Raw genomic sequence first — 16,593 nt, 5'->3', positions numbered from 1 at the left:
TAAGGTATTTGTGTAAACGCACAGAAAATATGGGTAGCTGTGTCAATTGACTCTACAATTTCCCTACAACGCAAGATAAGATAGCCATTTTAGGAATCACTTTGCTGAGATATCTTAGCCAACTAATTGATAATGACGTCTAGGTGGGTTCGTTTAGGAAACAGGAAACTTGAAATACATTAATTCTGTAATTTCACGAGTGGTGTCTTTTCACTGTTTACATGACGAGCAAATGGTAAAACTCGGAACATCGATCAGATGAATAATACCACGATATTCTCCTCAATTATTACTCTTTTGTTTAACCTTCTGGCCTCTTTCATCCGAAGCAGAGTGAATTGGTTTCAATGATACTCCCAGTCACCACTCTCAATGAGGTACAATAAACAACGAAGATCGAGCACATCCAGCTTTAGTTCCATCTGTTCAGAGGCAACCGTGAAACCAAGAATTGTAGTGTACAACATAATATACTCTATCAGCTGTCCCTTGACAGTGATTCTCGGACCCGAAAAATTTCGCACTAGGATCTTGTTTTTCCGATGGAGAGCAACTGGAGAAAAGTTGCCCCGCAGTTGTGGTTGACGTACTGTGTTAATTGAATGACTGCAAATCGGAGTACTACAATATCCACTTTCACGTCACCACAATATAGCGCGTTACTTTTTTGAACAAAGAAGTTTCCCTGAATGAGCCACTGCACGTGTTATCACGTGTCTGTATCACAGTTCACTGTGTTCACGTCGAAAATTAAACGGATCGTTAAAGCGGTCACGTGACCTGCAGACGTTCTACATAACACTGTCCTCTTCCCTCTGCAGTGGACAAAGAACCAAGCGATATGTCAGTAACCAGTTGATCCATCTCCTGGTCAGCATGGACTATGGCTGCTTTGGCGGATAATATTGACAGATTGCGTGTGTTTGGTTACGGATCACTGATTTGGAAGCCGAATTTCGTCTATTCCAAACGATCGGTCGGCTATATTGAGGGATATGTGCGTCGATTCTTCCAGGGCGATATCTTCCAACGAGGAACGCTGGAAAAAGTGAGTACACCGTTATTCTGTGGGCTGAAACGGGATAAAAATTTTTACATTCGCAGTAACTGGAAGAGAAATTCAGGCTTTCATTCCGACGTTCACACATAGTCTGAACACGAATTTGTATACCCGTGTGGAAATCTTGAATGTGTTGAAAGTAGATGCAGAAATGGTCGTTTGTTTCTATAAAGTCGAAAAACAGGTTTTTGTGGTACGCCGAAGTGCAGTGTTTTCAGTGAGCAGTGCGTAAATAGTGAGAGTATGTTCACTGTTTTTTTCTGCGAACCGAAACAGGAAGTAATGAATCATTTAGTCTGCCTTCAGTTTGATTCAAATGAATAACTGTCGCTACTGTTCTGACCGAATTTACTAGATCCATTTGACTCAGACAGTGAATGCATAGGCAAGCGAAATTTTTAGGCTTTTCCTGAATTGAGAAACGGTTGAGTCCACATCACAGTGGGGAGGCAATGGACCCAAAAAACGATAACAGTCGACTTATCAACGGATAGATCCCTCAGGGCAATGGAGCTGTGTGAGCAGTTGATAATCAGTGATAAAAATCGGCTCGTTATTAGCAGTCCCACACAAGGTATACGGAGCTATTATTGATCAGGATATTTCGCGCAGCGAAATCCACTCCATTCGTTATTTGAATGCATTTTATTCACCAGTGAGTTTAACCACTACCAAAAGTAAAAATAGTCCTTAGGCTGTAACACACGTAGGCACCTAGCTGCCGTGCCACCCGCAGGAAGCAACCGGACTGAGACATAAGCAACGAAACGAGAAAAGCCCTTCGCCGAGTTGTTTATTAGAAAACAGTTACAGACTACGTGGCAGAAAAATAAAACTCTCATATGCACGCAGTTGTAAACGGATACTGCAAAGCAGTTCCACAAATTCCGTAATAAATCCTACCTTCCATTGGATCAAGGCAGAGTTACTAGAAAACCACATACTACTCGCATGCCCCATCAGTAGTGTCTACCGGTTGCCCATGCTTAGAAAGGAGCGATGGAAACGCTAAGTTTGGGTCAGAACAGCAAAACGTCCGGTCAGTAAGTTCGTAACTTAACCATTGATCTACCCCGGTCACCATGAGAATTCCATGAATTCGGTATGCTGTCAAGTATTGACCAAGCCTCAGAGATTTCGTCAAATCCCTGCTGAATAAAATTTCGTTAAGTGACTTTGTGGACGAAAATCACTCCACGGTTTCCAGAGCCTGAATTTCACTTTAACACCTAAATGGTTGTGCAAACTAGGTAGTAGGTCTCCCGTGGATGCTTTTTTGGATTGACGATGGTCCGAAAGATTTTGACCCACCGCCCTCACAAGAACACCCCCCACTAACAGCCCACCTTATTGTGTGGAGACAAGGTAGTATATTCAAAACCAGCATGCTCACTGAGGAAATTCGGTTTGATGAAAACTCTTCCGGTTCATTTCTTCTCAAAGAATTCGGCCAACAAACTTCCAATGACTTAGCATAATTCCAATCAATGCCGAGGAAGACAGCTGCAAAAACACTGGTTAATTTTACCCAAGTTCGTTCCTTGCGTATGTTTCTTCTTGTAATGCAAAGCATTATCTAAAAGTATGGTGAGCCAAGGTTTTCCATTTCAATTGAGTCATCTTGTCTATTCAGTGAGTCCTAGTGAGTTAGACACTCTCCACTTTGGGCAGTGTTCTATGAGCCGAGAGGGCATCTGAATGATAAGAAGAACAGCATGCCTTTTTATCAAACTCCATCATCTGGTCAAAATATCTTCCAACACATAAGCTTCTGTACCCTCTGAATGAAAGACACTACAGAAAAGATTTTTTTTCGTATGCATACCGTCAAACAAATGGTATGTTTTTTTGGGTATGTATGTTTTGGGGGTGAGCGGTGACCACAATACGGCATGTATTCCTGGGGAATAGAACTTAGTTTGTGTGCTGGAGGTAGTTTTTCATGATGCAGTATTCTAAATGAACCAAACACGCGAGTCACATTGAAATGTCCATCAGGCGAGTTTCAATAATCACTGAGGTGCCACGTGCCTCTGAATTCTAAGGTTTTGATTAATGGGAGAAATAATCCTACAGGGTTGAGCGCCAAAATCCTCGGAAGATACGAAAAAACCTATTGAATATAATTTTATACCAGTTTACTACAGCTTGTTGGATAATTCCAGTGTAATATGCTCAGATTTTTTATGTAAAAACACGCCACTTCAAACCGTGAGGTCAAGTTCGATCTCAGTGTTGGCACCACAAGTGAACGCTTCATGGTTGTGTTATGCATGAAAACAGTTGTAAAACTCTGCCGTAGCAGTACCGAAAACTGCTTCGATTTTTAACTGCACGTTGGGAATTCAACTTTAGTTACCGGAACGTACCTGAGGACACATAATTAGTTCAGGCAATAAACGCGATGCCGCGATTTCTGCCCGTGACAGTCTTCCTGCTAATAGGATGCTCTTGGATATGAAATCTTATGGATTTCCTGCGGTCTAGGTACAAATATTGTTACTGTGTTTTAACATACAGAAAAACACCCCACCTTGCTTCGACCAGCAGGTTGGTGATATTCTTAACAGTGCGGAAGAATCTTTGGGACGATCCAGAGAATATTCCTGAAATTGCAACTTACTCGCTTCACCTACTCACTTCACTCAAAAAGTATGAGCATCTCGGTCTGTGGTAATACTGCACGTTTGTTGCTTATTGTCACAGCGTCATACATAGATTAAATCAAATAAAGTAAAAACGAAATAGAATTCTTCACAAAGATACTGTGTCTCTCAAACCTCACAAAAACTTATGGTCTGGTCAATCCGCAACTGGTTTCACTGAGGGTTCCACAGCACGTCAGGGATTTGGCTGACACATTTGGCCATCGTCTGAGAAATCCCACCTTGAAAGCGCTCCTGGTGGGGACCAATGACTTCGAGCCTCATCACTACCTCATTCGGTTGGAGACCAGATAAAATTTCTGTGCAGTCCAACTTCTATTTACAATCCGCCTTGGGAATTCTAGCAATAGGCGTATCGCCATTGAACTGCAGCGGAAACCAGCTAAGAGAAACGAATCATATGTTCCCAGGGAGTAGGTTAACTAATGGGTCCAAATTTACACATGTTTTCAGTCATATATAGTATATCCCACGTGACAACAATGTTTATTCAGTTCGATAGAGCTCCCCCACCGTTTTGCGAAGATCAGCTTCGGATAAGGATCGGTTCCTCACCAAAATGATATGCGAGACCGACGAATATTTGATCGAATGGAACGTAACGCAGCGAAACCAATCATCTACAGAGCAAAGCTAGTGAATATTTGTCCAAAATGAGAATGCCCCCAGAGCTATGGGTCTTACCCGTGTTTTAGCGTGTTTCACAGGCCATCACATCGCTGTGACGGTGAGACACAAACAAAGCAACAACCTAGTTTTTCTCGCGCAGGGGGTGCACTGACCACACCAGTAAAGTCTATAAAAAAGGCGTCAGTAATCTTCACAGCTTTCCTTAAACTCAAAGAAACTTTGTAAATAACTTACCCCTTGTTCAGTGAGGAATCCTCTTGATGTGTTAGGTATACTGCAGGCTTTTTATTTTCACACTTTTGTGTGTGTGAAAACATAACGAAATGTCCAAACGTCTCCAACCTTCTTCCTCCACAACAACTCCATGGAATGCACACTACAATAAATTATCACTTTTTGAAGTTAAATCACCCCAAGCGAAAAACTACCTCACTCTGACTATGCGGATGTTTTCTTTTTATCAGTCTGTTATCACCCCGCAATATCCACTCGAACTAAGTCAAAATAAGTAGTGTTTTGGTATGCGATTAGCTTCTTGGAACTGTAAAGTCTTACTCCGGGAGCATCATGCTCCTTGCATCTATCTAAAAATGCAGCCTCAGGTGGTTGATTTTGTCGATCAGTACACATTTCTTAGCAGATTTACAGGTCCTCGCTCTGTGACGAATGCCGAATCGTCACGGAGCGTTAAAAAGCTGCTGTTACATTACTTACGACGTCACCAACAAAATTGACTGAAGTGAAAGAAAAATTTGGTTTTCAAACCTCGTCCTCCTTATTAAAAGGCAGCATTGCAGCGGTTTGTCTCCAAAGTATTGGGTAGGCGGGTAATTCATAATAATTCATGGTCATTGGAAAAGCAGGTAGAGGTTGTAAAATTGCGCTGATTGGGATATATGCCAAGCACGCCAAGCTGCCGTCTACAGAAGGAGGTGATGGTTTTCATCCAAGACCCAAGGAAGATCCTCCTAATGAACATTGTGAGGCGGTGAGGCAAAATGAGAGTGGCTGCAACGCAGCTTAGTGTTTTGGACTCTTCGTATCTATGACTCAACTAAGTCTCTCTGATTTTGGTTGGAAATCATCCAGGATATCCCACTTGCAAGCATATGCTAGGACTACCCAGCTAAAATGATGTCTTCTGTACTCATATCTTGTCATGCTCGGAGAGAAGTTTTCTAGTTCGACAGCCTGTTTTTGGAGTTTGCGATGCTTGAGAATGCAAGACTGTATGTGCAGTAGGTATTACATCCAGTCAGAGTAGCAAAATTTTTCTATTTTAGCCCGGACGTGTTGCGACGTTAGTTTCCACCAAAGAAGCCAACGCGCGCGTTTGGGGCTGCGTTTATGAGGTAGTCGGTGCCGAAAACATCAGGCTTGCATTGGATCATCTGATCGAGCGAGAAGTGGTCAACGGTGGGTACTGCTTCGACCGCACATATTTTCATCCCGGACTCCCGGACTCCAGACGGACTAGTATATCATCTTCGGACTCGGATTATAACATTATTCCTTCTAATGGTAATGAAGCGTACGAAGTGTTGTTTCACCTCAGCGATCCTGATGTGGCAATGTATTCGGGCGATGCCACGCTTGATGATCAGGTTAGTACTTTTCGACCGAAGCACCAATTCATTTTCTTTTCTTTGAATTTGCTTTTTCTTTTGGAAATGAAGTGAACATCGAACACCAGCTATGGATACATGAAGCTGATGCCAGTAGCTTATTGTGGCCAATTAAAAGTTCACTGACGTTCCTGAATTCACTTGTCAGTTATATCAGCTACTGCTACTCGGTATAGATAACCATTGCCATCACCCCAGAAAATTGATGATATAAAATGTGGCGGATATAACCACCGTACAAAATGCACACACTTATATATATGTATATATATATATATATATATATATATATATAAAGGCCACAATATTTCAAGGAGTTAAGATGTTTTTGATGCGGCCGCCTTCCAGGACAGGGTCCTCATGACACCCTCCTGCCCTTAGCAGGAGAAACTTCAAGAAATATCACTTAACCGGCGGCAGTGGTATTCGTGCTGTCAGTCTATTTCAAGATTGTGTAATTGGCGCTCGAAGGTATAGACACAGATTGCTTGCGATGGGGAAGATTATTGATTATCGCGTTTTTATCAGTACATGCGCATCTGTTCACACGTGCTCACCGTGAACACCGTTTTATCAGGACGGCTGTGCTCATGTTGAATGATGACTTTGCAATGCGTTCTCTTATTGTCCTCGGTGCAAAGCTTAGTGAACGTTAACTATTTTCGGTTCGATTTGTCTGTAAGAGTTCAATACTTCTACCTGGTAAAGTTTAATTGTGAACAATCACAACGACAATGGACAAAAAGCAACTGGCGTTTCATGGTCGCACCAAAGCAGACGGTCAAATCACGGGATAAGGAGTGCCGTTGGAGACCCGTGGGCTGAATGCAAAGTTCTACGTACGGATTAACCACCATGTGAATAAAACCTACAATTTAAGTATGGCCTGAAACCAAACTAGAATGTCACTTAATTTGCCAGATCGTATATAACTGGTCGAGTTAGACTGATATTTTGCTTACCAGAACGGTGGATTTCACGAGACACGCCTAGTTTTGTCCGGAATTCCTGCGAGATGTCTCGCCTCTTGAGCATTGAGCAGGGTCCGCTTGGTATTGTGAACATTTTGTTCTGTTTAACCTTAAGAACGTGGCTATGGCGTCTACCGTATAGTTGTGATGCGTGACGATTGCAATGTCCTGAACTTGCTGGAAATTCTAAACTCCCTTCACACTACCAACTACGTATGAGTAGGTTAGAGGAAAAATAATTAACGTGATGCGTGAGCTCTCCAAACAAGTCGCCACTCGAGCGGCCAGTCGTCACGTAATGTGGATGCACTGGTTGACGGATGAGTAACGCTATATCCTGTCCAACTAGCATAATATCACACCGCCTATCGGTCACCCTGACAGAAAGGTTAGGTGTTCAGACTAGCCGTGAGGTCACGGGTTTCACGAGACATGCAGTGCTGCTGATTCCCAGTAGGGAAGAAGCAGATGTACAGTATTTTAATCTTTTCAGCATAAAATTGTTTAGCTTACAGGACAAAATTATCATTGGAAATGAACTAACAAACTTCACCTCTGTCTGTGATAGTTGGATATCTTTCATGAGACACGTATCGTCTTGTTCACTGCTGAAAGAAACCCTAAGACGATCTCAAATTTCGACGTGTAAGTAATTTGCGCTCAAAATCATATGTACGGATGCCTTGGCCAAGGAAAGTTGGTAAGCACAGTAGATGCTTGACACAGGGAAGTTTGAGATGCAATGGTTTATCCAGGAACAAGTGGCAAAACTTGGGACCATGATCTCCATCAAGATGATCCCAAAATACTTAGAGTGAAAGCGGTGATCAAACTTATGATCCAGAAAAATGGGTTTAACGTGACCTTAAAACGTCAAGTTGCCATCCGCAGTGAATATGGGGTCGCGACGGTAAGCAAACTGTCGAAGGCGACCACTGAGGAAATTATCTGCTCTTCTAGTTTGGACGAAGTGCATCGCCTTCTGCTACGTCATGTCCGTCCGCTTATGAACCTCACAAACGATCTGTGAGATCATCCAACTGGCTTGATGTTTTCAGGGGACAGTTTGTTGTTGGTGATGCATGGTAATCAATCTGTCCCATTGAAGCCGTCGGTATATCAACGTTGAATATTAGTCATAGTTGACTGAGATAAATTTGTGTCTATAACTGCCTTTTCGAACAGTACTCGAAACTATCTGCTTTAGGACCAAAGTGGATGTCAAGGGCTTGTAGCCAACTGACAGAGTAAAACAATGGTCATTAAACAGCTTACAGAAACTATAGAAATCAGGAATAAAAGCTAATGCCTCATTCTCAGTCTGTACAAATTCTGTGGGTAGGTGATCCGGTGACTAACCCAACTGCTGTCAAAAGAACCGGCCCTCTCAGAAGACTGGTTTGGACACCATCATTCTGGACACGTCAGGGAACTAAGTGGATTCGGATTTTGAGAAAACTGGTGATGATCTGAGTGTGATTTGATTATATCGCCACTTATAGAATTTCAGTCAACTGCTAAAGCATTTCGGGAACCATCTTGATACTGAAAGGAAACCACATGTACGGGAGAAGGCTTGGATGCACTTTTATAGATAGATTTGTCAAGACTGCGCCGTACATCCGATCTGTGGGAACGCGTTGGCCAAACGAAGGCCGTAGAAAATGGTATCACCACTCGGAATGACGAATGCACTATCAAGAGGACAGAAGCGCCTCTCGACAACCTCGATGGAGCAAGTTGTAAAAGCGTCACATGTGCGGATCAATACTCTGGGCGACTCTGGCAGGGGAAAAAACAGAGGGCAAGACACTTTATTGCTTAAAATTTTGAAACTCACTGTCAATTTGTGGCAGTGAAACGCAAGGAGTCGAGAACTCTGCAATCAAGACGAGCAAGGCATATGTCAGAATTTCTTGAACGGCCTGAGTGCTTGAACGCAAGGCGAAGTCAGCCTGGAAGACCACAGCATATCACCTGATGGTGCCATCTGGTTGAGCTGGATGTTGTGTGGGAGAATGTGCTGCATTGCAGACCGCGACATAAATCAAATACACTGACACAAACGTTGCAATTTTGAAAATGTTTGAGATAATAGGAGCCATGTATGCAAACCAGTGTGTCATTACTTGGGAGGTCTTACAAAGTTAAAGATCACTGGTAAACTGAAGCTCGCCTCCTCAGGTACTGGCAGTACTTCGACAAACCTATTCAACAGACATTCGTCCAGCTGTAATCGAAAGTTTATCCGAGACGGTAATGTTTGTTAATGTCCGGCTGCAGCGAGACCAGTTGACAACAAGCACAAAGTAATTCCGGTGACCAAAAAGTCGATATGGAGGATTATCAGTAGGCTCATGGCGAACCCAGTGCTCCAACTTACTTTGAGCCCCAAGCTGAGCGAATATTTGTGTTATATTGAGTTACTTTTCTAAGCGGTACTCGTGATTTGTTTGAACTAACTGTAGGCCAGCCCCAAAGACCAGCCCGTCAAATCGGTGAATGCAGAAGATAATCAGCAGACATGAACTGGGAAGATAAACCCACTTCATGTCGTACCACCAGTCTAACATCTAGTTCAGGAAAAGAACATAGAGATGAAACCTTTATGGCAAAGCCATCAATGTGCTAACCGAAGGCGAGTTACTGGCGCGCCATTATCAATATCATATTTCTCGGATGACGGTGGAAGATGAAATTGACTAGTACGTGCAAAATGTTAACAGGTAGCAAGCGATGCCTTTCTGGAAATTCTGTAGGGTGAACAGAAAGGGGCACCAGTATTCATAAATTCAGACTTGGGAAAAATGCATCGTAGAGTAATACTTGCTAATGGAAGTTACCTACTTACGTCATTCAGGAAATGGAACTCAGTTAATCTGTTCAGGAAGAACCAAACGTTTTTTCACCTTCCGGAAAGCTCCTTCCATATTATAAAATAATGAAAGAAATAATAATGAGAAATAGTGGTAAAAACGGCCTAAAATAGATTGTCAGGCACCGGTACGAAACGCCTTATTCGACTGGCGGGTTAATGTGAATCAGTCAGACCTAAATGAACAGTTTCGAGGCGATAACACCAACATTTTTGTGACATTACATATGCTTTAAGACAAACATTGCTGAATCAACCAGGTTCAACTGATCGTAGATTGGATTCGCGTCTACTGCATGTTCGATTTTGTCTTTCAGTAGTGTGATTGTTCTTTCTGTCAGAAGCTTCAGATCAGAGTACTCGAGGAGTTTGTAAATGGTTTTCACCGCACAATTTTACCACATTACTCTAGTTCAATCCAGTACACACATTATTGAGATGGAGCAAACGATTAGTCGCTTAGCGTGCGGAGGTAAACCATCGAGAAAATCAAGGAGCGTCTTGGGGAAGCTATAATTTCTGTTAGTCTATGAGTCAGTTGCAGCATCAAATTGTTTCAGCTTTTGTCAAAAAGGACAGCTCAAATATAACGGCTGCATGCGTACTGTGTTTTGACCACCTTGTTTGGAGTGGAACCCTAACTCGAAGACTGGGAACGCCTAACTTCGTCTGCTTGCCAGAAACTTCGTCTCACATACTTTTTTGCCACTACCTTGAATGTTTCCTTTGGAATAAAGTGTATTTACAGTGCATTGCCACGATTACCGAGGTTGAAGTATTACCAAGACTATTGTGCATTGTTTCTGTAATGCTAAGAAGATCAAACCTATTCACGACCATGCCACGGAACAAAAAGCTTCAGAATACTAGATCACTTCGGATCTCTCTGTACAAGAACACGTAACTTTAAGCCTACGCAAGATTTCGTTTACAGTGAACACTCTGGAACCGTCTGGGGCTTCACCTATCTTTAACAAGGTTCAATCAACGGACGAATACAGCAATCAGCACACAGCTGAGATGCTATGAGACTATCTGTGGTCTGTGACCAGCAACGTACGAAGACCAAGTCAAAGATAGACCAAGCAGTTGACCTCCAAATTAATGCCACCATTATTATCGCCGATCACCGCGTTGTACTTACCCAACTCTGTGCCAGACAGTCGGGTAGATTTGCTGGAGGAAGATGCAGCTGAAAAAAAGGGATTGAATTTTCGACACGAGACGCACCATGATATCCTCATGCAAAATGCAGGATGTAATGAGAGTGATTCCACGCCTTCATTTGATGGACTGATGAACCTTGAACATTTTTTCGATTCGTCCCCTTGTGAGCCAATTTGTGAACAGCCTGTATCCCCCTGTTATGTTTAGTTTGTTCAATCTTGTAAGAAAACTAAATTTCCATACATCATGGGAGCAAAATACTGCGACAAGAGGGTCGAACAACCTCAGTCAAGGCAGGTCCTCTGCAGCAAAATCATTTATTTATTATAATTAATTATTACTATTTATTAGGAAATGCCAACTGACCGGTTACAGACCATTGAACAGGGAAGCAAAACCCTAATTTGCATCTTGCTTACAAAAACTGGACACCCATCTTCTCCCGAACGCATTTTCTTGAACTGTCCTGGAGATTCATTGACTCCAATCATTCCTTGCTCAAATCCAAGCAAATGTTACAAAGTGACTCCACGAATTCTGCAACAGATCTCCCCTTTTCAAAAGACGCAAAGAGAAATTCCACGAACAACATATACTACTCGCGTGCCTCCCATCAGTAGCATCACCGTTACACTGGTGGTTCATATGGATTAAGGTTTGTTACATGGGAAAGTTGTCCAACGACGAGTTCTTTCCCTAACACGCTTTAATTTCCCAGCAACGGCGTCTGCGGTTGCTCGGCCCTCCAAACAAACAACAAACATGCCAGGATGAGGTGGCTTGGGTGTGGGTTATGGGACTTACAAAGGGGTCACAGCTTGCTCAAATATGGTCTCCGACCGTCAAATGTGGTACGAATCTGTACGAGACATTTCTGAAGTGCAACTGTCCTTGTACTTAAGTTCATTATATCTGCGAGAAATCGCGATTTAGTACTGACTCCATTTAGAGGATCCGTAGACCACACTTGAGCTAAGCTGTCCTCTGTTGTCTTTGGCGTAGGTGCGTTTTCATTCGGTCTTCAGAACTACGACGTCTTTGTTATCGTTTAGTGCTGGAGGTTCTATCACCGGATAAGCGGCTTTTATCGGCGACAACACTCAATCTATCCTTAGTATTTAGGTGTTTCTCATATAGCCGTGCAGAAGATTTCACAGATGAATCCCAACCAGACAGTCGAATCTCTTTATATCAGTATGCTTCACCATGGAGAGACGGTACACAGGCGAGGCAGAATCTGTAATCTGGATAACCTCAACAAAAAAGTGCCTCATTTGTGAAAATAGGTGTGCGCAAACTGAGTGTGGTGTTACCCCGGCCGAAACACCAAATCTGGGACCAGGCAAACCAGAACGAACACGAGTCCCGGTGAAACCGATCGGTAAAACTAAATGAACGTGTAATACATGATACACACTCTACCTGCAAATGGAACATACTAAGCAATTCACCAACCCTCTCAGTCTTATGCTTGCCATTCACTGACTTACAGTTACACACTTGACCGTGTGAATGAAGCACACGAAAATAAGAATCAGGCATTGTATTTAGGATCAATGGTCGCCCACATAGACAAACAGGCAGACGCGCGTAGACAGCAGAATGGAAAGCAGCTACGAGTTTAAGAGTTTATCAAAATTACCAGAGCAGTCATTCGACAGAAGAGACACCGTTGCTGTCGTGTTTAGATGATGGGACTGCTTGATTAACTTCAGTATCCTTTTTATTCGAGTGTCAATTTTTTGGTCAAACTGGACTGAAACTCTGTGGATTTATTAAACTCGATAACCTACACTACACACTAGCGGCTCCGAGTGCGCATTCAGTAATAAAAATGCCGTTGATAGGACATATGAACGAGAACACTTTACAACGGTCCAAGAGTGGATTATTTATTGTTTTTATAGCCTGCAGGAAATAATCCAGTTTAACTCTCTACCCATTAAACTACAGGCCACTCAAATCACATCTGCCTTCGGAGTTTCTGGAGCCAACAGCGAATATGTATTATTGATAGCCGCTTTCATGCACTATGAGGTCCCCAAAGAACAGGCTTTGAAAGATGATCCATACATATTTCAACTGGAAGCCAAGGTTCGTGAAAAGCTAGCTCTTCCCCCGATCCATTTGAAACCATCAGAAGCCAGAAAAACTGAGGATGAATTTACGGCAAGTGATTTAATACAACCAGACGATCTGCAGATTAATGAGCGCCGCCGTTCTTCGGCCAGGGAATTTGCCGAATGTCTATTGCGGCGAAGTAAATAAAACAAAGACCACAACTTAAAATTTCCCTCTTATTTTGAAAAAATTCACTCACTCCATTTCTCTTATTCAGGTAAGATTTGACGATGAATTCGTTTTGTTAATTTGTAGAGAAATTGTTTTTTCACAAAGTGCATCGTGACTTACATGCTGAGTTTTCCCTCCTCTTTCATCAAGCACCATCTAACTCTCAGCTCCCTATTCACCATACAAGTTATTTAACGGCTGCTATTACCAGTGGGAGGAGTGAGAGTTCAACCACAATTCGGACTGATCTTATCAATGCGTTCGGCCATCCCGATAAAACTTTCGTGACTTACGAGTCTGTGGATATTCGTCAAGAGGATTTTTTGTGATTCCCTATATAAAATAGTGCAGGAAAATGCGGATATGTGAGGCAGATGAATTTCAGCTGTATTTTCCGGCAACTGTGCTGACGGGTACTTTACTCGCTCCAGTATAGAAATGAACGCAAACGATTTGACAGAAATAAAGTCCTACGAGTTAGTCGTTGGTCGGTAAGGAATACATGTATCGCATTCAGTGTCTTAACTACATCGATTTACCATGTAGAAATGAACCGGAAATACCGGTGTTTTCGCCAAGGGCACGTAGGATCAAACTAGGTATTTTCGCCATTTACTCTCACATTGTAACTTGCTTGACTATTAGCTGGCATTGTTGTGAATGACCGTGATTATTTCAACCGATAAAATCTTCGTTCCCCTGTGTCGAGTAAGGACTGTGTATTTATTTGCCTATGGACTATTAAAGATCTCAAAACTCAGAGTATGGTGCATATTTTAGGCTTCAGGCGTTAAATGAGCGCATCTCTGCCCAAGAATGTGTGATTGAAACAAAGCTGAGGCGAAACCTCGGAGCTAAGAACTTTCTGAACAGATGCAAAAACGGGATCGCAGATACCAGTCACCAGGCAGCTGACAATTGATAAAAAACAAGTCCTGAAGTTACGATTCGACACCACCATTTTGAGGCATCAGCAATCTTAACGCGTTGGCATAAACAAGTGACAGATATTTGATGTGATGGCCTACAGATGGAAGCAGAGTGTATCTACTAAGCACCGACTGATGAAAAAAAAGCATGAAGCCCAATTTTCCAGATCAATGAACAGAACAATACTCAGCTATGCAACCCGAGCTGCGAATATTATCCTGAGAAGCGAACGAGGGTTCAACTACCCGAAGATGGCCCACCCTGACAAAAACATAGAGGTTGAAGCTGCCACAATTTTGTCCACCGATGATTTGGGGAGGTGGGGTAGGTAGCTGCGTATCGGAGGCGAGAGCTGGTGAACTGGTGCGTAAATACAGGTCTGTAAGTGGAACTTTGAGTGCATCGAAGTGATAGGCAATTCTGCAGTGCCAAAAACCCGTTCAACCCTAGGAATAGGGCTAACCAAACACAACTGGCTTGAATGCCTATAGCTTTTGTAACTAAAGATCTGAGCAGTTGAAGATCTATGGCTTCTTCCACTCTTTGTGACATCCACTTTTATGTCATCAAGGAAAGTCACACCGGCCTAGATCACATGTGACAACCAAATACTTGAAATTTGGAGCCAGGCTACTTCGCAGTTTTCGTCACGACAGCTTGAGTACTTCAAAGTGGAAGTTTGAGCAGCAGAAACTAGACATTAAACGATTAAAGCTTTGATATGTAACAGCAACAGTCTAATTGTTTTGGTACTTTCTTCGGTGCCTACTAGGCAGCTGAAGGAAGGAATGAACCCCGATTGACAACCTAAGAATAAGGTTGTGAAATTATTTACCAACCTGGAGTTCGCCGGATTGTGTAACGTTAGCAAGGCCCCTAGGACCGAGCAGGATCTGGACAGACAGCATAACCCAATACCTGTAACTGGAATGAATAAGTTATCTGTTTCCAACTTAAAAGCACCAAGGAACATTCCGAAACTGATAGTTACAGCTACAGGTCTAATGTCGTGAATATCTTGAACTCCGAACACAGTGGCGTAAATACCTGATTTCGTCCATATCCTTCGCATATTCACCCGCTTAGCTAGGACCGACAATATTGCATGGAGACGGATTGGATATCACGGTACTTACAACCTTATTAGAATTGCGACAAAATCTAGTTCCGATACGAGGTTAAGACCAACTAGACCGATCGGTTCTAGCATCACCGTGATTTTGTTTTCATAAAGTTTTTGTGCGAAGTGCGCCAAAAAATCACACCTTAAGAACTACCGGCTGGTGACCTGGCCGAATAAAACCTTGGTTACTCGCAACAACTTAGCTATCTAAAGACCCGCGCGCCAAAAAGCCAACCACATAATGATAGCACGTGTAAAAAAATGTAAAACAGTCGTTCCAAGTCTCAGTACCATAGAGCTAATTGAACTGAAAAGAATAGTTCAAAGCTACTATGTGGCGCTTGCAATGATCTCAGTAACCACTGGCCTGTTTTTTCTTGTAAGTCGTAAAACAAAGCTAATGAAAACTCCAATGTTTGTCTTATAAATAAAGAGTCATGTACCTGACACTTTCAGCCACGAGATTCAAAGGAAGCGCTGGAGATGAGATCGTGCCAAGTAAACCGAATCCAAATAAGCACAGTCGAAGCGTCTGTAGGACGTTTGAACCGTCAACTGTATAGTCACGACCTCAACTTTGAGGGATCTTGACAAGATCTTAGTGGAGGCACATCTGATATTCACGGTAGCAACGACCCTGGTCTGCATAATAGGAACTAGCATATCGTGCAATCGATCCTGAACAGACAACTTGGCCTTAAAGATTGACCTTCCCTGCTCAAAAAGATTTTCACAAGGGACGAAATCCAAGTTTTGTTCGATTGTAAAGTGGCTTAGATGTATTTTCAACGGATGGATTCGGAAAGCGAAAGTTCACAGGGAATTGAAATGGAGAAGATGAGGGATCGAAAATCGTCCGTATACACAAATGCTCAACAAGCGCGGTCAGCCATATTTATTTCATGAACTGGCTTTCAAGCTCCGTTAGAATCTTCGCAGACTGCTTCGCGTTGAGGAAGAGGTCACATACTTCATCTATGTCTTGAGGTTCCAGATCTTCTCGTCCAGCAAGCTGTGCGAGTCGTGAGGCCGGAGTCAACAGTTGAACAGCGTATCTGCATGTGAAACAAAATACATAAATTGTGCTTAAAAGTCAGAACACTGTGGTGAAATCAGGGAGCAGGCAAGACTATCACAGAGTAGTGTCTTGAGTAACAGAAACAGCACTGCGCCGGGAAAAATCGGCAATGGCAGCTCTGTGAAGCTTCTGCAAACGGGGGTTCGGAGTTGAAAATAGGGCTTTCTTTAGTAGAC

General features: G+C 42.7%; 2 protein-coding genes across 2 annotated transcripts in view; one reads left to right on the top strand and one right to left on the bottom strand.

Annotated features, from left to right (window-relative positions):
- Positions 1-208: 208 nt before the first annotated feature.
- Positions 209-13,615, top strand: T265_01990 (hypothetical protein; the record flags this gene model as incomplete). The annotated part of the gene is made up of 4 exons (XM_009166128.1): positions 209-1,048; positions 5,640-5,960; positions 12,948-13,254; positions 13,371-13,615. 4 exons carry the CDS (start codon positions 884-886, stop codon positions 13,613-13,615), a joined length of 1,038 nt encoding a protein of 345 aa, XP_009164392.1.
- Positions 13,616-16,094: 2,479 nt separating this feature from the next.
- The window catches only part of T265_01989 (hypothetical protein), a gene marked incomplete at both ends in the record, with an annotated part of 32,325 nt that continues 31,826 nt past the window's right edge, over positions 16,095-16,593 (bottom strand). Inside the window, one exon of the mRNA XM_009166127.1 lies at positions 16,095-16,394. Within this exon, the coding sequence (XP_009164391.1) occupies positions 16,235-16,394 (160 nt within the window). The remainder of the gene's footprint in view (positions 16,395-16,593) is intronic.

Source organism: Opisthorchis viverrini (genome assembly GCF_000715545.1).
Source record: "Opisthorchis viverrini unplaced genomic scaffold opera_v5_22, whole genome shotgun sequence".
Classification (NCBI taxonomy): Eukaryota; Metazoa; Platyhelminthes; class Trematoda; order Opisthorchiida; family Opisthorchiidae; genus Opisthorchis; species Opisthorchis viverrini.
Note: the sequence above shows the minus strand (reverse complement) of the source record. Positions and strands in the feature narration are given on the sequence as shown.